The 27,712-nt window shown below is 39.8% G+C and overlaps 4 protein-coding genes across 5 annotated transcripts; 1 reads left to right on the top strand and 3 right to left on the bottom strand.

Moving 5' to 3' along the window:
• Nucleotides 1-294: 294 nt before the first annotated feature.
• Nucleotides 295-8,278, bottom strand: hdac10 (histone deacetylase 10). Its single transcript, XM_044356570.1, has 20 exons — nucleotides 8,049-8,278; nucleotides 6,087-6,221; nucleotides 5,882-5,978; nucleotides 5,631-5,728; nucleotides 5,349-5,453; nucleotides 5,174-5,242; nucleotides 4,955-5,081; nucleotides 4,296-4,361; nucleotides 4,155-4,214; nucleotides 3,935-4,024; nucleotides 3,519-3,625; nucleotides 3,356-3,423; nucleotides 3,025-3,268; nucleotides 2,792-2,882; nucleotides 2,572-2,657; nucleotides 2,017-2,073; nucleotides 1,834-1,915; nucleotides 1,357-1,545; nucleotides 1,082-1,241; nucleotides 295-983 (listed from the first exon to the last, which is right to left on the bottom strand). The coding sequence occupies exons 1-20, from the start codon at nucleotides 8,105-8,107 to the stop codon at nucleotides 952-954; spliced, it is 2,022 nt and encodes a 673-aa protein (XP_044212505.1). The 5' UTR covers nucleotides 8,108-8,278; the 3' UTR covers nucleotides 295-951.
• On the top strand, nucleotides 7,117-19,135 carry LOC122985716 (endonuclease domain-containing 1 protein-like). Of its 2 annotated transcripts, XM_044356575.1 has the most exons (3): nucleotides 7,117-7,811; nucleotides 16,456-16,691; nucleotides 16,835-19,135. In XM_044356575.1, the coding sequence occupies exons 2-3, from the start codon at nucleotides 16,506-16,508 to the stop codon at nucleotides 17,438-17,440; spliced, it is 792 nt and encodes a 263-aa protein (XP_044212510.1). In that variant the 5' UTR covers nucleotides 7,117-7,811; nucleotides 16,456-16,505; the 3' UTR covers nucleotides 17,441-19,135. The 2 variants fall into 2 exon arrangements, with proteins under 2 accessions (XP_044212510.1, XP_044212508.1); XM_044356573.1 differs by lacking the exon at nucleotides 7,117-7,811 and having other exon boundaries at nucleotides 16,263-16,691.
• On the bottom strand, nucleotides 9,639-12,423 carry aplnr2 (apelin receptor 2). The gene is made up of 2 exons (XM_044356572.1): nucleotides 12,166-12,423; nucleotides 9,639-11,661 (listed from the first exon to the last, which is right to left on the bottom strand). Exon 2 carries the CDS (start codon nucleotides 11,469-11,471, stop codon nucleotides 9,993-9,995), a length of 1,479 nt encoding a protein of 492 aa, XP_044212507.1. The 5' UTR covers nucleotides 11,472-11,661; nucleotides 12,166-12,423; the 3' UTR covers nucleotides 9,639-9,992.
• On the bottom strand, nucleotides 18,885-27,277 carry pus7 (pseudouridine synthase 7). Its single transcript, XM_044356571.1, has 17 exons — nucleotides 27,175-27,277; nucleotides 26,866-26,979; nucleotides 25,783-26,085; nucleotides 25,597-25,681; nucleotides 25,349-25,465; nucleotides 25,114-25,258; nucleotides 24,090-24,201; nucleotides 23,919-23,996; nucleotides 23,608-23,736; nucleotides 22,865-22,990; nucleotides 22,629-22,690; nucleotides 22,370-22,530; nucleotides 21,660-21,786; nucleotides 21,215-21,316; nucleotides 20,841-20,970; nucleotides 20,519-20,610; nucleotides 18,885-19,465 (listed from the first exon to the last, which is right to left on the bottom strand). The coding sequence occupies exons 3-17, from the start codon at nucleotides 26,073-26,075 to the stop codon at nucleotides 19,329-19,331; spliced, it is 1,896 nt and encodes a 631-aa protein (XP_044212506.1). The 5' UTR covers nucleotides 26,076-26,085; nucleotides 26,866-26,979; nucleotides 27,175-27,277; the 3' UTR covers nucleotides 18,885-19,328.
• Nucleotides 27,278-27,712: the final 435 nt, after the last annotated feature.

A 27,712-nucleotide genomic window follows, 5' to 3' on the forward strand; every position in this document is an offset into this window, starting at 1 on the left:
CAAAAGAGCCATTATGTGCAGTTTCTAAATGTGCAAATCTCACAGTTTGGTTAAGAAATATTAAATGATCTTACTTGGTTTTAAATCTTAAAGATCTCCTCCAGATATATAACATAAAAGATATTTAACATACTTCATACATGTTCTGAGTCAGCTTTGAATAATTTGTCTCCTAAGGTTTTTCCACAAAAAAAGTTCAACCAGTTACCTAGTTCTCCCTCATTAAAAGTCCAGTATCTATGACTATATAAGTAATTCTTGATAACATTAAATATTCAATAAAATACGCAACAATCAAAGTTTGAAAAAAGTTCATTTATTAAGAAACAATCTCACAACCATCATCAGACTTTGATTCAAACATTAAAAAGCCCCGATTCATACTCAGAAGTAAATGAAATCAGCTTTTTCCAACTGAGCCTCACCCACTTCAAACCAGTGAGAAGAACTCAGAGAAAAAAATGACAAGAACTGAAATCTGTCATGTGATATAACCAAAAACTATTTTAACTGGCAGAAAATGTGTTCATGTAGGACCCCATCAGTCACAGTAAGAAGCTGAGAAAACCAGTTTTCAGGGCCTTTAAAAAAGGTCCACCTACTACAGTAGCAACCAGAACTTCTCAAGAAAGCTTAGATTATCTTCACCACATATACTCCATATATTAGCCAAGCCTTTAAATGTGTTAGTCTGTGAATCAAAAGCCCTGTCAATCCATTTCACAATCAATCCCACCTAATCACATTATGTAATTATGTCCTTGTGTAAAACATTACAGTATTTCCATGTATTCTGATCATATCTGCTGAGACATACTGTTTATTTTATGACAGAATATATCAAATATAGGCTCAGTTTGGATTAAACACTGACAAAAAAGTATAAAAGGGTATCAACACATTAGATTAATGTTCTTCATCTGATTTTTACAAAGAGGAGCAGGAGTTGCTTCAGTGGTCATCACCTCCTCCGCTTTCTGGTGCTGTTTTTGGAGACAAAATTATTTAATTCAATGTTTGTATTTATTTTTTTAATCTCGTCATTTTAAAAGCTCTGCAGATGTAGATTACACAATTGTACCTGTGGTCTGCAGCAGTTTCCAGTCAGTCTGCAGCCTGCGTCTGAGGCTCTCCAGCGCTTCCACATCTTCTGGTAGAGGAGCACGAAGTGGCCCCAGAGAGGGGGCAGCATTCCCGAGGAGCGAGGAGGCCGTTGGGTCGACGCAAGCCTTCTCGCTTTCCTGAGAAAAATTAATAAATAAATAAAAATTGACCGCTAAAGTAGATCACCATGTCACTCAAACCTAATGAAGCCAAAGACGAACAGTTGAGGGCATCTTGTCTCAGCCTTCTCACCTGCATGAGGACCAGAGCGTGTCCTTGTGCCAGGCCCTGTAGCAGGCCTGTTAGCTGTTGCCAAACACTGTCACACATCTCACTATCTGGCATCCGAACCAGCAGAACCAGACTGGGGTCATACTCGTACCCCAGAGGCAGAAGCAGGCCGAACATGGCCTGTACGAACCCTGAAACCTCACTGCAGCCCTGTGAGAGCACAAATACACATCACTTGCACATAAAACACACGTTCATATGGGCGTTCACAAACATTAATGTTGTGGTAATAATCACAGTATTATACAGGAATTTATGATAATGACATTTAATCACATGGATTGAAATATGAATATACATTCAAGTCGTAGTATTTAAGATCTCATGGTGTGACAGATCATGCTAAAATATTCATACATGAATTGTTGTCAACCATTAAAACACATAATAAATCAATGCTATTGGAAATAACATCCAGTCCTACATGTAGTAAAATACCTTCTTTAGACACACAGGAACGTAATATTTGCATTTCTGTTCCTTTGGCTCCTTCCCGCTGATATGCACCACCAGTGTTTTCCTTAAAATCGAGAAATTTCTGTTACCATGTTGTTGGTACTGTTGCAGTCAGAAGGGACATATTTTCTCATTAACTTTTAGGGGAGTATAAATCATAATTACCCATCCTCTGTGATTTGACTCGGGACCGTCCCGTCTCCAACACACACGACCAAAACGCTGCATGAAGAGAAAGAAGCATCAAATGTATACAGTATATTTGAACTACCTTAACAATAAACTGGATATTAATAGAGATGTAAACTTCACTGTTTAGTCCTTTGTTGGTTTACTTGTATTAAATGAAGTCAGCTTGTTCTTTCATCCTTGGATACTCTTATAGTTAGATTTAGACATTAATCTGTAATTGCTTGGTGACTGTTGAATATTTCTCTTTGCTTCCAAGGAGTATTTACTGTGTTAATATTTGATACAACTGCAAAAACTGTATCCACATTGGGTATCACTTCATTTGGCCATCACACAAATAAGAAAAACAAGCTGCTGAATAACAAATTGGCCCCAGAAACACAAAACACACACAGCCAAAATTAAAATAAATAACAACAACAAAAAAAAGGACAGTAAAGACATTTCTGCACAACAATCTGTTTTATCACGACATAATCCCTTTATCTCAGTAATATGTAAGTTAGTATTAGATCCATATTGTTATACCGGTTGCTGAGAGCGGTTGCAGCATGCTGGACGACACACATCGTCGCCATGGAGACGTCACGGACCAGTGCCAAGCCACTGCAGATCTGAGAGGCAGTAATTAAACGTAATGACATCAGCGTGAAGCCCATGCAGGCAGTGAAGCAAAAAACTGTATTCACAAGGAGGTCACATAGCAGCACTAAAAAAAAAAAAGACACAAACAATACTCTGACTGTACCTCGTTCTTCACCATTTTCTCTACCAGGGCAATGAGAGTGGACAAAGTTGAGAGAGCATCGCTGTCATCTGCAGCTTTGAGGAAGTTCTCCCTTATAGTGAAAAAAAGGAGGGGAAATAAGGGATATTTTAACGTACTTTGGTTCTTTTGGATTCAGTGAACATCCTGAAGTTTATTACTATAAATGATAATATGTTAACTGTAATGAACCATCACCAACAGCAGCTCCGCACCTGAGTTTGTTGGCTATAAGTGGGTTGAGATTCTCTGATAAACTGAAGCGTTTACACCCATCCGGGCAAGCCACACTGTCAGGGAGCACTAAGGCAGTACGAACAAGAGGAGCGACACGTTTCGGAGGCTCTGGCCACACCTCTTCCTTTTTGGTTACTGCCTCTTCTCCCTTCTCCAGCTTTTCTTCTTCTTCTTCTGCCAGTTTAATGCGCTTAGTGCTGAGTTCAAAGTCTGGTAGATCAGCTAGAGAAAGATGAAATAAAACATTTTTTAACGAGGCAGTGATGATAAAAGTGACACAAGGGTTTAAATAAGGAATGGATGTTATACCTGCATATTTGAAGCAGGACCAGTACTTCTTATGAGCTGAACGCGTACAGTGAAGGGACTCCAGTGCACTGATAGAGGAAAATTCACAACAGTTAAAAAAAAGCACACAAACACACAGAGTTAAGGTTTGAACTTGTTACATTTGATTCAGAGCGAGAGAGACCTTTTACAGGGACTGTCGATGTTTGAAGGCCGAGGTGCAGGATCTCCGAGCAAAGTGTGAACTGTCTGACACACAGACTGGGCGAGGGAAGTCAAGTTGTACCCTCCCTGGAAAATATTCACACAGTATAACTTCCCAGTTTCCTCCCACAGGACACTAACAGAATGTAAAACTCTCCCACACTGCTGAGACTATTAAACAATAATAACGTGTAATGTAGGTATTGAAAGATTAGACTTGTGTATGTTTTCAGTCATTGTGGTCATTCTCATAAATAACAGTGTCATAAAAATAATCCCAGTAACATGCCTGACAGAGAAAAACAACTCAACTGATGGTGTTTCCAGGATGATATGAAATGATATTAAAAGGAATAAGGAACAAATGTAAATCTAAAGAAACATCAACAAACTGACCTCCAGCACAGCACACAGTTTGCCTCCTGCAAGGTTCATCAAGAGGTGAGTGAGGTGGGCAAAGATATCAGGGGTTGCACACATTTCACCCTGCAAATATAGAAAATCCCGACAGCAGCATATGATTCTACATACAATAAGTTCAGCATAAACAAAAAGGATATACACAAGTATCTGTAGCAATCCGAGCTTTATTATGGTAACGGTTTATCTTCAGTACCTCTGGATCACCGATGGCAGAGTCAAAGCCTGCACACACCAACACCAAGTCTGGGCAAAACTGTGACACAGAATCACATGTTCAGTTAAATAATCCCTCACATGACTATCTGTTAATCGAATTGTACATTTTCCGTCTCACCTCGTATGCGACTGGCAGGAGGACGTGAGAGAAGACGGCGAGATAGTCGCTGTTCTGCATTCCCACCTGGAGAAAACATGATGAGACCTATTTAATGGAGACGAAGCTTGTGCACACAACCGTCAAAGTAAATTTGAGATCAGTGCTGAAGAAATTGGGCAATTAACCATTAGTTAACAATTAATGACTGCAAAAATATAGAACACTTTTATGTTCACATCCTTCTCCTTCACATACTGGTGGAGCTGCTTTTTAGAGCAGCTGGTGGTCAGAATAAGGCTCTGTTAACTTATAATGAATATTAATCATTATTTGAGAAGTTTATACATTAAATGACTTATTGATTAATCAACAAAGGTTAATGTATAATGAACATAATTGTTAGTTGCAGCCTTAATTGTAATATATCGAAATATGTCTTCATGTTAATTGTGTTAATTGTGATTTTCTGTAGTATGTTTTTTTAAAAAAAAAAGACTATTCAAAATATTTTCAAAAGGGGAAACTGCATGTTTTCACTCTCTTTTCATCATATTTTCGAAGGATATGAAATCAGAGGATAAAGACAAGCATATATATTTTATAAACAAGGTCCAAAAAAATAAATAATCAAAAAGATTTATAATCACTTCAAGTGTATTTTGGTAGACGTTACTGACCTTGTTCCAGGGTACGTTTATGTTGAATCCAGCCCCTTTCTCTTTGCCAACACAGTCATAGTCTGATTCTCTAAGTTGAGGCCAGAATTTCTGATGCTCATATCGGTGCCAGGAGAAGTAGAGCACGCTGGAAAATGTAGTGTGCAGAACTTAAGATGCCAGAAGAAAGACAATGTCCACTTACAAAATTCACAACCCCTCCCATTTCCAAAGACTCACCTTGGATCGTCTTCAAAGGAGTACTGCACCCCTTGACCGTGATGGATATCCCAGTCAACTATCAACACCCTGAAAAAAAAAAATCCATAAAGATGAAAATATAGAGTATATAGAACCAATAAAGAGGTTCTTAGAGAATTGATTTCTCTCATAGTTGCAAGAATAAACATATTACCTTTGAAGCCCATATTTTTGCTTGGCATATTTAGCTGCTATGGCCACATTGTTGAACACACAGAAACCATTGGCAGCACTGCGCATACTGTGATGTCCTGGGGGTCTATCAACAATGACAGAGAGGTGATATATATGTAAGGATTTTTTCCCCAGTAACTTATACAACATTACGTCTATACAGAGCACAAAAAGATCTCTTAAAAGTTGTTAAATAGACTTATGAGCAACAAATAAACCAGGCCTGTCAGGCTACTCATGTGTCACTTGTTAACAGCCTCACCTGACCAGAGCCATGCCATTCCTCACCTTCCCCGTCATAACACTGTCCACCAGTTGCAGTGCGGCCCCTGCAGCCAGCTTGGCACAATGATAGATGTTCTAGGACGGTAAATGAGAGAAAGAGGTGACAAGCTAAGAGTAAAACTGACCTCCGAGAGGTGTTGATACAGATGAACCACAACAGCCAGCGAGGTGCTTTTATTAAGCAGCAACCGACTCAAAAAAAGAAAGAATATTATGTGTAGTACTGACTGGGTGGAAGTAGACGTCACCATATTGCAGGGTGAATTCCTTCAGGTCTTCAAGAGTCAAGTAAGGGGTCTTCTTCACTGCCTCCAGGTATTCCTCACTGTTGGGAGCAACAAAGTACATGTAGCTATTTCATCCTCATCTTCAGAGGTAGAAAAAAACAAAAAACAGAACCAGGTGTGGGCTCTTTGTCGACATCAGGACTGACCTGTGAACCAGCAGAATGTCGGCGTCCGTGGCCTCCCGGACAGGTATGGATACACAGCGATCAGCCAGACCGCTCCTGACCAAAGCGTCATGACTCACTGTGAGACGCTCGGGCACCTCAATCTTACACACTGGACTGGAGATGGAAAACAACATGAGCTTGAATTAAGTGTTTGAATTTTGTGTTGTAGATTTGTATGTGAAGTAGCCAGTATCAGTATTTGAATTCAGGACAATTTGTGTTTCAACATTTAGTCATCAGTACTTTTGTGATTTTATTTTTTGCACTTTTTATGTGCAAACAACAAAAACAAAAACATGTGACAGGAGAGGTCAAGAAGCTGGAGGCTTGACTGATATGAGAGGTTTCTGTTATTCTCCCGTCCTTCCACTTTACTCAACAAGGCTCAGCTATGTCACGTTCTACTCTTCGAGGGTCAACGGACTCTTTCTGCAAGAGGTGGCGGCCTTTTTCTAGCACACTTTCAGAGCCTGTCCACAATCCATCTGGATCAATGACTACTCTGACTGTTTGCTATAACCAGATATTTGTAATGTTGTCTCCGTAGTGTTCGATGATGTAATCTTACTATACATTTTGTAAATTACGCTTTTTGTTTGGAAACTGACTATTCTCCTCTGTTTTTTAAACTTATTATATTTTATTTATTCTCTTATTTTATATATTTATTTATTGTAACTTTGTTTAGTGGTTATGCAGGTTGGGTCAGGTGAGGGGGGGCGTTCATGTTGGGCTTTGTTGATGTAGACTCCAGGTCATAAGTACACTAACACACCTGTTTATTGGTGTTTGTCTAGTTATGGTCTGGTGTATATTCACAAAAAAGTGTTGAAACTAAGAAGCCATAGGCTTATACACACAAAATAAACAGGGAAAGGCAGTACTGCTCACTTGACAGTGTAAATGGAAGAGACTAGTTAGACATCATGCTAATGTAATGCTAATTTAATCTATTTTTAAACTTCACTTTCAATTCACCTGAAAAATAGTCTCAAAATGTTTAAAAGCCTGAGCAATACTATTTTTGTGATCCTCACCTGGTTATCCAGTTTAACTACAAATGCACATTAAAATACCATAATAATCTCACCTGTAGGAGTTTTTTTTTTTTTATGGTGGATTTTAACTGGGAAAAGGTATACTATGTTTTATTTGCTTCTGTTTGGTCTTGTATAATTTCTGTGCACACAAATAAACAGAAGAATCTCCTCTAAAACTATGTAAAATGGTGCCAAAGATAACACGACGTTGTGTCTTAAAGCAAAAAAGGAGCTATACCCATATATCTCAGTCCAAAAACAGAACAAAGCAGTTTTGAATAAAATCATATGGGTTGTCCATGAACTGTCACTGTTTATTTTGCTCTGTATTACACAGTTGGCCAGCGAAAAGAGTGCAGAAAGAAATGTCTGGGGCACAATGAAACTGTATGATGAAGACAGTGCCGAGGGAACATGGACATAAGGAGTGAAAATTAAGTTTAAGTAACGATTTCTGTCATTTGACGGCGCATAAACACAAGCACAGCTGTTACTATGCGGATAACGGTACCAGTGCGTGTGCTCCTCTTTAACTGACCGGACTAGATACAAACAACCAGAAACTTACGTTCCTACCGTTACAACAACTGCAGCTATGTGTTTCCACAGAATTAAACTGGAGACAAGAAATAACAGACAGTAACGTCAATTGGTTAATTGAGGGGTAAGTTAACGGTTACTAAGGGTAATGTAACCTCAACGTTACTTGCACCGATCTACCTTTATCACTATATGAGCATATGATTAAATGAAACATAGCTAACGTACAACCAACCAGCGGTGGTATAACGATAAAGTCAAGTAAGTCACAACGTCCCCATACAGGTTTATTTGGTTAATTAACTAGTTAGCTACGCACCAAAATGCTAAGTTATCTGTCTTGTAAGTTAACGTTACTTACTCAACCCAGAGCAGTTTGTACTTGGTCATCTCCTCATCGTAAATCAATGCGGTCCCCATCTTCAGTAGTTCACCGATCAATCAAGCAGCGAGGAACAGAGAAAGACGGCAGCTTTGACCAAACTTTTGTGAAATTCGCTGGACAAGCTCCCAGTGTTACTTTGCTCCAGGTTATCAACAAGACTCATTTATGACAGCGCGGTCATAGTTCAAATCAAACTAGCCATTTGATAGCTTAATGGTGCTGCAGCGTCACCTTCTGGACGGGTTCCGGTACTTCCTTCTGCAAGAACAGACCTTTATCCTTTTTAGAAATTTAAATGCTCTATGAGCCTGATTAACAATTTCACAATTTTTCAAAGTCTGTCCTAAAACAACAGTTAGGTGCCAAAATTAACATTGAAATTGTTTTTTTCTTGCTGCAATCATTCCTCCTATTCATATTGGCCATTAAAAGATTCCTTCATAATACACTTATATGAGGCCAAAATCCACAGTCCTCCTTCTGTGCAAAAATCTGAAGCTTCAGCCATCCAAATTAGTCAAATCAAGTAGATATCTTTTAATGTTACAGTCTTTTAAGTGTCAAAGTCCCTCTTTTTGTTACTATACTTCCACCACAGATAAACTTTTAGATGCACACTGTGAATTTTGGCCGCCATCACTTACATTGAAAGTACATTTGAAGGGGATCTTTTAGCCAGTATGAACAGGAGGAATGATTACAGTGAAGAAAACCTCTTTCAAGTGTTCATATAGGCACCTGACTGTTGTTTTAAGACAGACTTGAAAAACTGTGAACTTTTCCTTTAAAGCAAGTTCAGTATTACTTATTTGTTCCCTGAAACAAAGGAGAAATGATGTGCCATTTAGCTGTGTGTTCTCACCTGATATTGTACTTTCTCTTGCATTTTTCCTTTTGGTCCTTCCTGTCCCTAATTCTTTGATTTGTTGTCATTTAAACTGCTTTACAAATGCAGAACGACCAAAGCACAATCTTTTTCATATTAAAAATATGTACTATGTTTTACTTACATATACAAGAATATTTTTTTTAGAGCAACCCAGCACTCTTAGTTACCACAGATGTAGACGGTCTGTGTATGAAGTATAATTTATTTGCAGTTGTTCACATTGTATAATGAAAAACCCTAATTTTGGGGGGTATTACCAGATTTCATTGTTTTAAGAGGTACAATACAATTCAGCGCGCTAAAGTGTCCGCTTGTTCCATTATCCAACGTGTACAAAGAAAATTGAAACAACATGAGGAAATTGAAATTGAAATGCCACTTGCTCTTGAGGGGCCCTGCCGAGGCCCCTGTGCAGGGATCCCCAGGCGTGCCCCCTCGGGCCCTCATTATAAAATATTGCTAGAACGTTAAACAAATGTATAAATCTGCACAAAAAAATGAAAAACATTGAAGAAATACCGTATAATTACCTACTTTAAACAAAGGATTGTTTTATACAGTATTATTTTGTAAATTCATAGAATGTGGCTGTAGGTACTATTGTTTTTTTAACAAACGAGACAAGGGTGAGTTTGCAGGATTTTTAATATAAAAACAGCAATAAAAACAGTGCAACGCAAAATCAATGAACAACTCAGAGCACTCAGAGTACAAACTATAGTAACAGATCATATGACAAGAATATTTGGTCTGCCAGAGGCTATTTATGAGGACGTGGTGGCATCATTTTCTGTGAGATTTCTTATGGATTGGAACCAGGGAATATATGTCTATGTATGTATGTCTATGTATGTCTAATCTATGAATTCAAGACTGTTTATTTGATGAGGATGTTTATTTTAAAAATATTGACATTTGACACAATATCTCCCAGAGTCTAAGGGGAGTGTCTATTAATATCTTGGCCACTTTTGTTTGGTTTGGCATTTAGTCCCTTGGAAAGTGAGTGGATTAGCTCTTTTTGGGTGCTCTCACCCCTCAGTGACCACACTATTTGCTTCCCCTACCCTCTCCTCCTCAATCCTATCTGCTGTTTCCTCCTGCGTTCTTGTGGGGAAACCTGAGCTCCTTTCCTCTTTCTCTCCCTCTCCTCTATCATCCTTCCCCTCCTTTCTCTCTCCTCCTCTCTTGCACAGCAGAAGTAGGGCTCCTCTGCATCTCTTCCGAAACGATGGGTCGCAGGCAGCATAGAGGAGAGGGTTAAGGCAGGAGTTGAGATAAGCTAAACAGGTGACATATGGGTGAGCAGCTAGTAAGATCTGATCTAAAGAGCAGGAGTACGGGACAAATCCAAACTCCAGCAGCAGGGATACAGTTTTATTAACATGTAGGGGCAACCAGCACAGGAAGAACGCCATCACTAAGGTGACAATGACCCTGAGGAGTCTGCGCTGACGCCTGCGGTCAGGGCGAGGGCCCCGTCCAAAATGTCTGCTGAGGAGCTGAGCCAATGAGCAGTAGCACACCAGCAAAATGACAAGAGGAAGCAGGAAGCCAATCAGAGTTGACTTCAGGCTCAACGCAGCTGCCCACCACATCTCAGCCCGCTCCCTGTCTGTCTCCTCCAGCTCTGCTGCAATCAGCATGGAGTAATCCATCTGGCAGGAGAGGAAAACAGATCCAGAGTCAGCAGGGTGACCTGGCTCCAGCTGCCAATCGTCCTCAGATTCAGGGTCTAGCTCCACCTCCCGGACAGAGCGCAGCAGCAAACCAGGAAGTGCAAGGACCCCCGCGAGCGCCCACACTCCTCCAAGTATCCACAGAGCCCTGCTGGGGCAGCTTTGCGGGGCGTGGTGGCTGGAGTGCCGGCGCCCAGTCAGAACCCAGTACCGTTCCACACTGAGCATGCTCAAGCTGAACACACTGGCATACATGTTGAGAGCAGTGAGGAAGCTGCTGATTTGGCAGAGGGGTTGGCCAAACGGCCAGTGGTAGCCCATTGCTGTGTAGACGGCCCACAGAGGGAGAGTTACAAGGAAGCAGAGGTCAGCTAAAGCTAAACTAGCTATAAGAGAGTCTGTCAGTGAGCGAGAGGGACGTGGGATGGAGGGAGGACAGGAGGAGGAGGTGGAGGAATGAGAGGAGGGTCTGTAGTTTTGTCCTGAGAAATATCCACCATTTTCTTTGTTCTTTTGAGGAAAAGAGCCACTGTGGACTCTACCAGCATCCCTAATGTTCTGCTGATTGGTTCTGAAAATGCTTTTGCAACAGAACTTCCCAACTCCAGTGTGGTTTTTCTCTCCTGCGCTCTTTCTCCTCCCGTCGGCTCGGTCCAGGTAGGCCCAGAGAACCAGGCCGTTACCGAGGCAGCCAACCAGGAAGGCCATCAAGTAGACGGATGGGATGATGGAGAAGGAGGGAGACCAGTCGCTGTAGTCGCAGTGGAAGAGGGGAGTGGGAGAAGGGGAGGGGGAGGTGAGGAAGTCGGCGTCTGACATCTGTCTGTCCATCTCCCTAGATTCTATATGACGTGATTTGTCATTAAAATCATTGGAGGCTCCGATAAGTTCTCAAAACAATGACGAGAAACCAAAAATATGATGTCCCAGACTGGTGAAAGTGTTTCAGATATAAGATTATGAGTCCAGTTGTGGATGTTTCCACTTCTCTTTCACTTATTTCACTTTGTCAGTCGATGATCTAGAAAAACAATGAAATGCAGAAATATCATTAAACCTTTGCAACAGGAATAAATACTGTTAATACTGAACAAGTTGTTAATAAGATGACCATTTCAGGCCACGCTGGCAGCATTAAAATTCAAGGATTTTATTCAAACAAGATAACCTGAATATACTGAATATATCATGTTTACATCCAGGGAAACATTCACAAGAACTGAATCAAATCTTGGACAAACTAGAAACAGACAAAAGATCTCACTGCACTCATACAGTAGCTCCCAATAAGTTTCAAAAGGCAACCACATAGTGTTTTCTGTCAGGCTCTGACTTATTATATATATTACATCTATTGGGAGTAATAAATCAATGTGTGAATCTTGCTTGTTTCTGCTTTTATTCTTAAAGTGCTGAAACTATATGCATTCATACTGTTAATGTTTCGGATTTTAAAACCTGCATCCTCTTAAATGAGGGACTAGTCCTCAGACTGATTATAATGATGCTCACAACAGACACTTACCTCCAGCTACTCCATCAATTTGTACAAAATCCTTTCTAAGATATCACAGTGGGGCAAAAGTCTCTCTCTTCTTATCCCGTCTTCTCTTGTCTCACTTTCTCTCTGTGACTTATTCTCTCTCAGTCCCTGCATCTGTACAGTACTTTGTCGGCTGAGGGAGGTGTGTCTTCATCTTAAGTCTGAATATATAGCAGGGTCCCCTACACACACACACACACACACACACACACACACACACACACACACATATACACACCCAGAACCCTCCTTTTTCTTGTTCTTAAACCAGACCACCCCAGCAGAGAGTTACGAGACCTGCAAACACCCCCCCCCTCAACACAAACACATACACCTCCCGTGAGACACAATAACCCCCCCCGTCCCCCGTCCCTCCTCCCCTACATGCACACACAAACCCGAGACACACAAACAGAGCCCCCGATCCTCCAGGCTGCTGTCATCTATGCACAGACACAAACACATCCGAATGCACATACACGAATGAGTGCAAACACAAACGCGCTCTTTGTTCTCTGTGTCTCACATGCTCAAACACACACAGAGTATAAAGTGGTCAAATGTAACAACCCACGCACACAGAGGACAAATAACAGCATTCACATTCACAGTCAGGCTGCAATATCAGAATAGAAGAGTGAATGTTCATGAATACATTCGAAAGGCCTTTAAACCATTGATTTGTATATACCTGGTGTAGATGAAAGTGGTTCCTAACCCACAGCTGTGTTATTTTTTTTTTTACCATAAAATGACAATTGAAAAGTTTCAGTTGCTCTGTTGTGTTGCGTAGTCTAAACAGTGTTTCTAAAGGCTTTCGGCCCTGCACGTTGTAAAGCAGTGTTCAGTTTTATGCAGCAGCAAGAGGCCTTTATCAAAATAAGCACTGAGATCAAGAGACTCTAAGCAGGTGAAGTAAAATAATGAAAATAATATTGAAATTGGGGATGAGTGTTAGGGTGTAGATGCTGTTCATATGGCCTTATAGGTAAACCAGCTCTAAATAAAATGTGTCTTTGTGTGAAAATCATGGAAAAAACAGTTGTAGTTAGTTAATAATTCTCAATACGACCTTCTAAAAAGGCTCCCTATATGAAAGAGAATATAAGTTTGGGCTTTATTAATGATTAATATTATTAATCTATATTATTTACTAATGCTTTATAGGTCAGTTATAAGCCACTAATGAGAACAACTTTTGGGTTGTCAGGTTGTGGAAACTCACTGTGACTGGTTAGACAGTTTGACCACTTGTTTATAGAAAAGAGCTGCAGATCTAGTGCATACAAACCCTTTATTAATGACTTATTAACATTTATAGCTACAGACTTGTAGAGAAGGCTTTTTAGAAAGTGAGAACCCCATGAACATCTATTAATTGGTTACCAATATTTATAACTGCATGATTATGAAATATAAAGCCAGAGGGATTTTTTACAACCTGGTAACCCTAAATATGGTCTTATTTATGGCTGATAATAGATCTATAAAGCATTAGGAAGTGATTTCTTAACCATTGATAAAGCCGGTAGCGACAGTTTATATGTACTTTATAAAGGGCGTATTATTAGAATAGTAGAAACAGAGTTTTTTTCCTGTCAAGTATTAAAAGCAGATTCAGTCATTTTATCAACAGTAGAGCTCTCATGCAGTCTTCTGTTGTAAAGCGAAAGGGCTGAACTTGGGTCAGACTGCATCTACTTTGCAGAGGCAAAGAGTTTATTATTCTATTCTGAAAAAATAGATAATAAGATATTCAGTGTAGTAACACAATATTTGAAAATGCAATGCTGTTAAATTGAAATATGACTTGAATGTCTGTTGAATTTTTATGCTGAATCCCATGAAGGTCAAATTTAAATTTTGATTTGCATCCAGACAGACACAAGATCAGCGCAAAACATATGATTTTACCTTCAAGAATTTCTAAAGCATAGTGACGTGTCACAGTGAAGATATGCAAGAAGCTGCTGCTGCTGTGCACACACCTGTTATGAGCCAGTAAACCAGGAGACAGTTGACACCTCAACTAAACATTTACAGGAAAATTGTTGGTAGACACTTAAGGATCACAGTGTCTAGCTGCCACTGAACGTTTATCATGAGAAAAATATGTATAATGGTAACAATTTAATGATTCAATGAAAAAAAATGACACCTGCATACTGACTGTTAAAATCATTTTAGAAAATATTGTCTATTTTAGGAAAATGTTGCAATGCACTACATCAATGACTTTTTTCATTGATGTAGTGCTTTAAATAGCCTTGCACCTAGGTAATAGCTGTATAATTTCATCCCTTTAACAATTTAAGTAGAGCCACAGTATTACTGTGTAAGCTAATCAGTTATTTTATATGCCCTACACTATCCACATTGTAAAACAATTTCTCTGATAAGATGACGATGCTTTCATGGGCATCCTACTAGCCAGTTTTTGACTGTATTTGCAAATTGCAGTGTCACATGAAGATTAGTGACAGTGTCTATGCGGGGGAGAGAAGGCAATGCACAAGTAAAAGAGATAAATGTACTCACACTTGCAAACATGAGCTTGAGAGACATTTTGGGGTTTTAAGTATTGTTTCTCAACCCCACAGTGATTGATACAGATATAAGATAGATGGATAGATACTGTAGGTCAGCTTGGGGTTACAGTGTAAAGCGTGGAGACGGTCCGATAGTAAACAGGAAGTGTTTGTTTCCACAGGGGCAGAGGTCACGTTGCCATCAACCTGTTGTTATGGGAACAGATGTTTCCAAAAACATTCCACAGTCTTTTCTCTCAGTGGAACAGGCTGGTGAACACACACACCAAACTTTACTTACTGAGGAGGAAAGAAAGGCAGAGTAATTGACTCATTGAGAAAAAAACTGTGGGCAGAGCATCACAGCAGGAAACAACAGGGGCAGAGATACGCTTGAAGAGGGGTTTCACTAACATTTTTGAGACGCGATGGTCCCAGGGGCTTCCAAACACACACCTACTGCTTCAGCAGTAAATACATTTATATAATAAATAAATATCCTCAACAACATTGCTTAATTTAAAAAGTGACCTTTGGGAATGACACAGTTTTAGTGAAGAGATCTGCCAGGAAACAGTTGCTCTTCTGAATATGTTTGACTAACCTTCCTCTATGCCAGACATTCTCTTAAAATCTTTTTAATCCCCTCAACATTCAGGTTTTTCTCCTTTTTAGCTTTGAGGTTGATAGAGTCGCATTTTCCCACTCTGTCTGACAGTATCATACATTCTGTATCAGCTTGTTTCAGTTCTTTACTGATGCTATATGATGTTTCTGTGACACCCCCCATGTAGCATTTATAAGCATTATATAGCCTAAACATTAAATAAATTGTTTATAACACACTATAGTTGACATATTCCATTATCCATTATTACAACTGTGTTTTACTATATTGTCATTCATTTTTTGTCAACACAGTAGCCTCCACTTACAGGTGCACACAGGAGGAGTTATAGCTGTTGACAACTGCATGAATACACTGCTTACACTACATTATATTGTATTATAAACCATTTATTAACTGTTTATATACTGCTTATAAATGCAAAATAGGGGGACTTAGAGTAAATTGTTACTAATATTTCCCCTGAGTGAAATTATTCAGAGCCAAGACTCCATATTTTTTATGGCAGCACCATGACATCAAATGGAAATATTCTAGATGTGAATCATTTTTAAACATATATCCCCCAAATTCAACCATTGACAACTTTGGAAACTTTGGCATCCCTGAAAATCTTTTAGCTAAAGTTGGTTTTAGCAAATTTTGGCTGCGCAGCCTGGATTTGTACTGACTGATCCACACCGGGTCAGTGAGATTGAAGAGGTTAAGTTACTCCTAAATGTCACAGTATGTGTATAAAGAGCTTGTGACACAATTAAGATTTAGTTACATTACCTCAAACATAATTCCCAACATAACCTCAACCTGAAAAGAGGTCTGATCAGTCAGAATAACTCAAAGCACTCAGAAGCTTTCTGTGCCTGTTATGGCCACTGGGGGTTGTTCATGGATTTCCACACATGGCAATGGTTTGGCTACTGTAGGTGTAAAGAGAAAAAAAGATAAGAATTTGCATATTGTGTCTGAGTACGAGTCACATAGGAGGCAGAGTCCACAGAATAGGACAACCTTTCAAAGGGATTCATTGCACTGTGGACACAGGTAGTGCACATTTCATCATGATTCTCTACAGAATAGATCAAGCGCTCATCTCTCTGCTTGTTATCGTGATGACAGGGGCAGAGGTGCAGGAAAACTTCTCACCCGAATGTAAACGGTTCCTGTACATGGGCACAGTACCTCGAGGGATTGAGGATCAGCCGTTTAAAAAGATTTGCCAGTTTTACGAAGGCAAACCCCGATTTGTCACTTTGTATGACACCATCAACCGCATTCCTGTTTATTCTGCATACACCTTCAAACGCTCGGATGGCTCCAGAAAGGTCGATGTGCCTTGGATGTATGAACCACAGGTAGGACTGGTTGTTGGATTTACTGTCTTTCACTCCTGAAATTTAAAAAAAGCATGATCTCTAGTGTTTATGGGAAGGACTTTTGAAAAGATCCTTTGGCAACTATTTTATGGTATGAACAGTTATTTGTTCATTTCCTGCAGCTCTTCACGTTGTCTGGGTCTCGAGAGATGCAGCAATTCCCTTCAGAAAATGTTCCTAACAGTTTTGGGGATGCTCAGGCCCTGCTGGACGACTACTCTGACACTGTGATCTTTGAACGAGGACAGCTGAATCCAGAAGAGCACCAGGCCCAACCTGCTGACAAAGCAGCCACCTACACTCTGACAAATGTAGTCCCTCAGGTTCGAGACTTCAGCATCGGTCCCTGGAAAGAATACCAGCACACCATCCGCAGACGGCTAAACAACTACTGTCGAGGCACGGCCTATGTGATCACCGGGGTCACCACCTCAGGGCACACAATCCGCCGCCATAACGTCAACCGCCTGGGCATCCCCACCTACTTCTGGTCAGCCTACTGTTGCATCGATTTTGACCACAATGCTCCGTACGCTGAGCGCTCAAAGCTTCCTGCGTTTGCATCTAATGGGCTCAACGACAGAGAGAATAATAAGGTTCAAGAGATGACGGTCCAGCAGCTGGAGGAGTTCCTGAAGAGGGTAACTTATGTTGGCAGCTCTTTCCAGATCTTCTATGACAACTGTATGCCTCCTAATAGTGATAGCAGTGCCCTGCACACGTCTTAAAAAAATCTGATTTAGTAACTTGATATTGACACCAATAATTAAAAACCTAATAAAACTTCTAATCCAATTTAGTTTTTCATAAAATGTCTCTGTGGCATTACAAAATAATCTTAGAAGATCCACTTACTACCTTTTCTGAGCTCTGATTACTGAAGAAGAACACAACATGTGGTTGACAGCTTTGAAAAGCTAGTAAATGGACCATTGATTATTTTGTTACACAAGTCGCTCCCAAAGGTCATGTTCAAATCAGATTTTTTTAAAATGATATATCCTGTTTGTAACCAAATTTAAATTTAAAAATCTGTTCAAAGGCCTTTATTTATTTACCATATATTATTTTCCTATATAACCTATTAATTATCATTTAAATTATGTTTGACAGTACATAAAAAGTCACCATGAGAAAGCTATAGCCTACATGGTTATGTCCTTCATTCAATTTCACTTTATCTTCAGTGAAGAGCTTATCCACTGTGGCTTAATGCCTGAGAACTACACCTGCCTCTGTAGGCCTTTTGTTCAGCACAGACAGATTACATCAATGGTTTTACATTTTGCTACACAGACGCTCAACTGTAGCACTACATTGCTCCTCTCTCACTAAAACTCAGACTACAAATCCAGGACAAACCGGGCCAATATCCCAATTCATATCTTTCAGTTTTTTGATCATATAAATTTCAAGAATATTCCAATATACAACTGAACAGGTTAACCTGTACCACACTAGAGGGCAGTAATAACTTGGATTCGGTATATTTTTATTGTTAGTCAAAAGCACTTTCCACATCTGTTCTCAATTTTTGTTGGACACCCTTTTGTTTACATTTGGATAACAAACTGCCATTAAATGTGAACTAAAAAAGCTAAATTAAGCTTAAATGAAATGGAATGTAAAAATAAAAATGATCCTCTTTCTCCCAGCACCTCTTTTTGTGACTGTGTTTATGTAATCCCTCCATTGGTTGTGCTCTATGTATGAACTGGTATAGCAGGTCATAGATGGTCCAAACAGTATAAAAACAGAGAAATGATCCAAAACTAAGAGGGCAGACGTAGCCCGAGGGTGAACGATATGATTAGTAACTCCATTTAGTTTGAGAGGGCAGCTGTATCCTGCCAACTGGCATATGCCACACTGACAGATGGCCAGCTCCACAGCGCCTGTTTTGACCAGCAGCAGACTGATAAGAGCCTAAAATACATTTTTAATCCTCCTCTGCAAGGACAGATTCCCTCGATGGCCATAAGAGGGAGACGGTGTTTATCTAATAGTGTCTCCTCCACATGGTGTAGCAGGACACCTTGACATGGAAAGACTGGAAACACCTCTTAATAGAAACAAACACAGACAGTGGCTTAACTAAAGCCCCCGAGAAACACAACAGCACTAACAGTTCTCATGGTTTTATATACAGCAATAAAGACAGACTGCAGACTGTACACTCAACCTCTCAACATTTTTAATTTCTCGCTTCAGGTGTATTTTCGATTCACGCATTCAGTTGAAAGTTAAAAAACAAAAACTCATATTTCTGTACAAACAGCGCATGCTGATCACCATGTGTAGCAAGGACTGTGAGTGAGCACCCTGAAAGCACAAAGTTTACTGAAATCATTGTCAAAATATGCTTTTTATGTGCAGCACAGAAATATTTTAGAGAAAGTAAAAACATTTAAAAAAAAAAAAAAGCTAAATAATGATAAATTGTTGCTCTTTGTACTTCAAAGAAATAACCTTAAGGTTCGCACAGAACCCAGATGCTCTCTGTCTCACGCAAACATTCAGTAATACACTTAAGACACTCACAACAGTAAGTAGCCACAGTAGACAGGTGCTTTGCAGCCTGCAGCAGTCCAGCTCAAGTCAGAATGAGTTCTGGTCTCAGTTGAACCAGGTGGTATTGAGCTGTGTCTGTTTCTTGATGCTTGTGTCCAACTTGAGGACCTCTCGGATCGCCATAGTAGCGTAAGTTGAGGGAGGCAGGGAGAACTCCATCCGCAGAGCACGATGCTTCCCCTCTGTTAGGGGAAATAGAGAAATACTGTATTAAGGCTGTGAACAGAGAAGGAAGCTGTCAAACAACCTTTTCATCCCATACTTAGATGAAAAATATCAAGAATGAGATACCAACCAAAATCATTATTCATGTCTCTAAACACTATAAACCTTATGAACCCCAAACTGGCTTTAGGCTTATGTCACATTCATCAAGGTGATAGATCTAGTACAGCCCAGCTACTGCATGTCCTTGGCTTATTATTTTTGTTCATTTAAATACAATTAATAACCCGGGGACCTGCCTGACTATTAAAAATTATCTGTGAAAATACCACTTGCAGCACCAAAAGGCTGTAGTTTATTCAGTTTTTTTTAATGATTGGTGTATGACAAGTGGCAAATGAAGCATATTCTTGGCAGTTCTCGTTTACTGTAAACTGTAGTAAACAGTGTCTTTTTGGATCCAAAAACACAGACTCAAAGCAGCTATTACAAGACTCTGAAATTCCTCTTAGCTCTAGCTTTTTTAGCGTCTTTTCAGCTCATCGTTTTGGTTTTATGCCCCACAGCTTAACTGTTAAATTAAGCTGTGGGGTTAAGTTCAACTGTTCACTGCTCTCATCAGCACTTCCCAGCTGCAGCAGCCAGCTGTTTTCTGCAAAAAAAGCTATGATAAGCTCACTGTACACCACCTGCCCAGTGCCAAACGACAGACAGACAAAGCTAGAGACTAGCTGGTGAACTTTGTGGAGCATTTATCTGAATTTATCAGAAGTTGGTGAGCAAAATAGAGCCAAATGAAGAGTGAATATTGGACTAAACATTCTTCATGTGTGTGGACACACGACTTCAAAACGAATGCTAATGTTGCTCTGTGTCTGCTGGATGTGTAAACAAGCAACCGTTTGCAACATCATCATGTCAACAACCAATCAAGCCTGTTGCGCTGCTCCCAAGTGGCTTAAAAAACATTAAGTAATGTGAGTGGCAAAATCTATTTCACAATCATATCATGTCACAATTTTGAAGCAATTTGTTATGTATTTTAACGTTACAAGTCAACTGTGACTCACCTTTGTTGAAGACAGGAGCAGGTTTGTTCTCCAGTTTCTCAAAATCAGTATGCACCAGGGAGATCCTCGGGTCATCATACTGAATCACCTCCCTACACGGAAAATAAAGAAATACCACAACACACCAGTTTATAGACCACCAGCTGTGAAATAATGGCTCAATATTAAAAACAATGTATTTAACTAACTGCAGTACACAGTAACAGCTTCAGTATTGAAATGTGGTTGATATAACACAATTAAATCCTTGGTACTACACCATAATTAGAAATGATATACTAGCATTTAATTTGCTGGGGCTGAATAGTGAAGGCATGCTAACCAGCTGACATCACTGGGTCTGATGATGATGCGTCGGTAGGCTCCAGCGAGAGAATAATCCTTCACTTTGTGTCTCATGTTGTCGATGTCCAGCCCGTCTGCAGAGAGCATCTCTCTGTAACCTTTACCCACTGACAGACAGACACAAACATGACTGTAATACCATACAATTAAATGCCCAGAACAACATTTGCCTGTTATTTCCTTTTCTGTTCACTTCAAATTCAGATTTTTCTATTGTTGTTCCTGTTAGAAACAGGAACGGATGTCTTCACATATGTTAGTGTTACCACCACCCAATGTTATTTTCACAGCTATACTTTCGTGTACTGTGCAAATAAGTGAACTCTTAAATCGCACAGAACGACTTCTTACCGTGGTGAGAGGGGTAAATGACGTCGAAGCCTGGAAGCGGCATCACAATGTCGTGGATGGAGCAGTTCTCCGCCTCCTCAGCAGACAGTACGTGTGCTGTTGCTTTATGAACATATGAGAGACGACACATCAGCAAGCGTGATTTTCTGTCATAACAACATGAGACTGAAAAATGCTGTTTGAGTAACAAGTTTTAGAGTTGGTCACTTTGAAAACTGCAACCCTATGAAATTAAATGCATTTTCCTGGACCCAATATTTGTCTTAGTCTGCTTAAATGAGTAAAATTATTGGTTGGAAAGCTTCAATATTCTTCTATAGATTATTATTAGATTATTTGGTTTAATTAATATGTTTAAGAGGTTTATTTTATTTTTTAATTTATCCTCTTTTTAAGCAGGAAGTCTTGAGACCTGATTAGTCAGGTGAAAAAGTGAACTACTAACTTCCTCTGAGCACCAGGTCTCCCTCCACAGCCTTCAGTCCAAAGGCCTCGATTCTGCGGCTCACCATGGTGTTCCACACCACGCTCTGGTAGCTGTGGATATACATAAGACGGTTGTTGCGTGGGATCTGGAAAAAAACAACAACAATAGTCATGAGAATGAGTTTGGGATATAACTAAATTGCTGGTGAAGATATGTTTATCAATTAAGGGTTTCCGCTTTATCCTACTTTAAATTCATACACATATTTACACCTGGCATATGCATACTCAACAGTTTGGTTTAGGGCTGCAACTAACCATTATTTTCATTATCGATGAATCTGTCAGTTCGATTAGGCATTTGGTCTTTAAAAAGTCCAAAAACTGTGAAAAATGTCAATGATGATAACCAAAAGCCAAAGATGCAACCTAAAATTTCATGTTTTGTCCTGACCAACAGTCCACAAACCAAAGATATTCAGTTCTCATAGAGGACTAAATAAACCATAAAATATTCATATTTATAAGAAGCGGGAAACAGAGAATTTTAGCATTTTTCCTTAAAAAATTACTCAAAATGATTAATCTATTATCAAAATACTCTGTGATGGATTATATGTCAATTGACTAATCAATTCATAAACTAATCGTTGCAGCTCTAGTTTGGTTATAAGAGCACTTTGATCAGCTGCTACTTTAAACTAATAGCATTATCAATAGAAAACCAACCAGTCCAAATGCAGTAACGATATTCTTCTTGCCGTACATGGACAGGCCTCGCAGCAGCTGTCCCTCCACACAGCGCTTGTTGGGAAGCTTTTTCAGGGCTGCCTCTGGGTCCTGAGTTTTTGCCCACTCCTCCCTGCAGCGGACCAAGAACTCTTTCTCAGCTGGAGAAACCAATAAAAACAGAGAAATATTAGAAGGGCTACAGAGCGACTTTACAGATGGAAGAAAAAAAAAAAAAGTGAGAAAAATAGTTTATTACCTCCAGGACGAGGCTTCAGTATTAAATCCACCACTTCCTTCCAGTCATTTTTCAAGATGGCCCTGCCGGACAAAAACATTAATCAACACCGTCGTGCCACAACTTTTGCCATGTGCCATCTTTTATGTTAGACTTTTATTATTCTGTTTTTACTGTAGAACATTTTGTAAGTTTGGTGAAAGGTACTGCATAAATAAAGTTAATATCATGTCAGTATCTCCATATAACGACTTTACCTGCCGACTTGTTGCGTAGGCACTGCTGTGGTGCCGAAGCGCTGCATGCCGTAGTAGTTGATGAAGCCTGTCTGCTTGAGGGATGTCATGGCCTGATGGACCTGTTCATCTGTTCCTGAGATGTTTCTGACATACAAACATGTTAACAAATACATCAATGTGGCATATACTCATGGAACAAGGTTAAGGTAATGACAAGACCAGACCCCCCCAAAAAAAAGACACAAGTGGCAAATCAATTCAAAGGTAGGTAGCTAGCTGGTAATACATTAGATATGAACATGGCAATATAAGTGAACTACACCATGAATAAGCTAAATGTTTAATGCATCTTTACAACCTGAAAGACGCTGAACGCATCTTTGTGAAGCTTATATTGCTCCATTTTTTTGTTAGTCTTAGTTAGTCTCATTCAGATTTTGATAATCACTCATAATCAATCTAAACCCTTCATGATAATATCAAACAGGGTTTTTATTACTTGAATTTCAACATGAATTGCTATTTGAGCTCACAGTCAGTCAGATTAAATTCTTGCATAATAAAAGAGAAGATGTACTGACTGTTCAGGGTGACCTGCATTATTTTTAAAAATGAGATATCAACTATCACGGCCAAATTTGGGTTGCAAGTGGTATTTAGATCATGCAGTACAGCTTATGAATATACCAGCTGCAGCATGCACAATGAAGCGCATGAATGGAATATCATGCACAATAGAAAGTGTGATAACATCTGCTGACCTGATGACAACAGTGAAGTGGTTGCCCTGCAGCTCCCCCAGCTTTAAAGGGTGGTTTTTGTAGCAGAAATTTCCAAGCTTGAGGTTGATGAGGCACTTGTTGAGGTGAGCCAACCTCTCTGCTGTGATCCTGAGAGAACAAGAGAAAAAAGTTCCTTCATTACCAATCTCGTGCAACAACCTGATCAACTGCATACAAACAGCAAAAACACCTCCAGCGCTGGCAAAATGCAACTTTAATCATCCGCAGAAAATCTGAGAATCAATGCACACGTATTAATGCGGTGATTAGTTACAGCGTTACACACTCACTTGAGCACAGCAATCTCCTGTACAGTGATGGCTCTCTTGTCCTTGGTTCCCATGTAGGAAAACATATTGGGTCTAACCCTAGAAAGACAAGCATCATTGTACATAATGGTTTTCAAAACTTCAATCACATTTCATTGTGCGAATAAACTGTCTTTTTGATGATCTAATCACCTGAGGAACTTTGAAAGCACATTGATAGCGTCCATGGTGTCCTTGTTCTCCTTGTATAAGACAAAGTGGCAAAAACTGCCTCGGTTTTTGGGCCAGAAGTGTTTCCTTGGGGCTTTCATGGAGACAGAAAAAAAACATGTACTGAAATATAGAGTAGGAAAATATGAGGTAAAGATCACTGATTCACATTTATTAATATACATATCACTTTAGAGGCATCCCAAGATTCTAGTTATGCCTTTACAGATTTTCTACTTCTACACTTTTCTGAGAAAGATAACCTCAGAAACCAACTTTGAGCCAAAAACCTCAGCTTTTAATCAAGATTGTTTTTTTCACAGAATGGAAATATATTCCAACAGTTATTACGATACCAAAACCTGCTTTAACCTCATCTTATTACCGACTCCTAACTGCCTCTTTGCTTGTGTGAAGAATAAGCTCTTACCTGCAGTTGTTTTGACCTCTATCCAACAGAGAAGAGCAAAAGGAGGATAGAATAGTGTTACTAAGAAAGAGATGCTTATAGACTGTGGGACGAGTTGTCAGGGGTGAGATCTGCATGCATGGGCCTAAGAGTGGAGTGTGGTATTTAATGGTTTATGCAACACGGGTGAAAGCTCTTGTCAAGGCACCAAGGTATTTCTGCTTTCCTCTGTTGCCTTAAATCATTCAGCCTGAACATACTAATAAGTCATAATCTAGATCAGAGCATTCCACTGAATAACATGATTGGTCCATGATCAAATAAATGCTTGTTTAAATATCATAAAGAGTAAAAATCTAAGAAGAATCATGCAGGTGTGTTGGTCATGCACATGCACAAGTGCGTGCGTCCTATTTTATTGCTTCCAGCTGTGATCACATGCATACTAACAGATGAAAATCATAAAAAAAAGACATGCAATAAATCTTTTCATTTATCATTAAATGAAGTATGATTTAGTAATTTAGAATTTACTGGACCAGAATTCTGTCCAGACGGTTTACGGCTAGCACGTGGTTCTGTCTCTTCTCTAAATACCTGCTAGAGCTTTCTTCCCAGCAGCGTGGTAGGCCACTATGAACTTGCGACCTTCCTTCTCCTCTGTCTTTGTCTCCAAACCAGGATACTGAGTTTTGATGGCTTTGTGGACCAGCGTCCGCTTCTCTTTTGTATCATCCACTACCTTCAATATTAAAAAAGGAGAGGACATTAGCTATAAGTCTCAAGATATTACAGAGTTTTAAATAATGGCAAAGGTATCCAGTACACTCACCTCAATGGAGACACTGCCCTCTTTATTCTTGAAGAGCTGCAGCTCCCCGAGTTGCTTTTTCTGCTCTTCAGTCAGCACATCAGATTCCTGCGGCTCCTCTTGAGCTTCTGTAACTTCCTAACACAGAACAAACATACACAAACACATTAAGAGGTTTTAAAGTCAACTTTTAGAACTAGCTGTGTGAAATCTTACAAACAGTAAAGAGAATTTTAATTGAATGACTGAAATTTAATCCAATACCTTACCTGAACTTCTGCAGGAATAGAGAGATCATCTAAATGCACTATCTTGCCTTGTTTGCTGATTTCATTCACCACAAAATCTGAATACCTGTACATGAGCACAAACCACAAGAAATGATCTATTAAACAATACAAACTCAATCATTTTGAGACAAAATGTGTAAGTTCTGGAGACTCTGGAGGACGAACCTTTCCTTCAGGATTCCTGAGAAGCCCTCGTGATCACTGACATACTTCAGGATGCCCACATCCAGCTCGGTGAGGCCATGCTTCATCATATCAGCAAAGGTCTCACCGTCCTCCTCTCCATTACTTGCTTCACCCTCTGACTCCTCCTCATCATTTCGGTGGAGAGTACTTCCATTCCCGTGATCACTCTCAACTCTGGGTCTCTTTGACAGAGCGTCTTCCTCCTCATCCTCTGGACAACCTCTCTTTTCTCCAATCTGGACAGGCACAGGCTTGGGCTCTGATTCGGCCATTGCACCCAAGCTGTGAGACAAAGATTGAAACAAACATTTTAAGGACACAATTTAAAGTTTCACCTACACTCCTACTGTGAAGAAAGTTGTATAACGTCTTCTGAGGCTAAAGAGGGAGCCTTTATAAGTCTGAGACAACAATGCTGATGATGCCGTTAGGGTTATTTTTGGGGCATTTTAGCCTTTATCAGTATGAGACAGTAGAGAGCTGTCAGGAAATGAGGGAGTAAAGGCTGCGTTCAGACCGACTGTTGTTTTAACACAGGTCTGTTTTGGGTCTGAATACCTGCTAAGGGAATGACTTGCAACAAAGCTGTACTTGAAGCAGGGACCAGGACTTTGTTTTTATACAGTAAGCATCTTAAAAACCTCTCCTACCAGGAAGCCCTAATGCTATCAATTTCTGGCAGAGAGTCTGAGTTGCAGTCTGGGCTCATGGCGAAAGACGTGGGCATTTACTATGCAGAGGAAGTTTAACGAAAGATGCTATTGAGTATCTTACTTACAGAAAATGTAGAATCCAGATTTTTGGGGGTATTATCCCCTATGTTACTACAACAGAGCCCCTTAGTATCTCAGACCAGATGATTTCATTCATGATGATATAGGTATCAATTTTGTTGATATTTTATTATATTATTATACAATCAATTGGAAATAGAGCTCAAAGCTACATTATGGTATCTAATACTGCATTACAGTCGATTCTAATAGGGTGAGAGTAATGACAGCATAACTGAACTGAGCTGAACTAACATTAATGGCCTATAAAACGATGCTACTGTATTACCGCTTGTGAAGCTGAGGTAGCAAGAGACAGGTGTAGATTTGGGAAACACTTCTTGTCTCCCAGCTGCCAAACACTTGCAGAGACCTTTTGAGGGACCCGAGCTTGACGCAGGTACTGAAAAAAGAGGCACAAAACATACTGCTTTCACTCAAAAGTTAGCAAAGCTGCTAGCGCATTCGCAGTGTCATCAGAAAGCTAACATCGCCAGCTAAGGTTGACATTGCTAACAGCAAAGCAAAGCTGAAAAACTCACTGTAAATAATACGAAAGACGTTGTTGTTTCCATTAAAAAGGCTGATTTTAACCTACCTGCGTCTGGTGAGATTCAGAAGTGTGCGGACAACATTGAACGCCAGTGTTTCCTCTAACACGTGTGTGTGTGTGTGTGTGTGTGTGTGTGTGTGTGTGTGTGTGTGTGTGTGTGTGTGTGTGTGTGTGTGTGTGTGTGTGTTCCAAACCGGAAGCTAAATATTATTCCTAGGATGGCGAAGTCATGACCCGCCTTACTCTGCCACTGATTGGCTAGTACTCCTTGCCTTCGTTGGTTTGGTTGGCTATATTTAGGTACTAGGAGTAAGATTGGTTAGAAATAGGGTAAGAATATCAGGATAAACCAATCAGAGGCAGAGTAGGGCGGGTCGTAACTTCGCCATCCTAGGACAAAAAAAAATCTCAAACCGGAAACAGTTCCTACCCTGAAGCCCTCCCACTAAAAACGTTTGGTTAAGGTCTTGTGTCAATCAAGGAGATAGAATGAATTAAAGTATCTCTGTCTTATAAAATATGAACAAGTTAACAGCTAAAAACTAACACACATTTGTAAAAATCGGCGTTAACCTTCACGGAT

Source organism: Thunnus albacares, chromosome 7, assembly GCF_914725855.1.
Source record: "Thunnus albacares chromosome 7, fThuAlb1.1, whole genome shotgun sequence".
Classification (NCBI taxonomy): Eukaryota; Metazoa; Chordata; class Actinopteri; order Scombriformes; family Scombridae; genus Thunnus; species Thunnus albacares.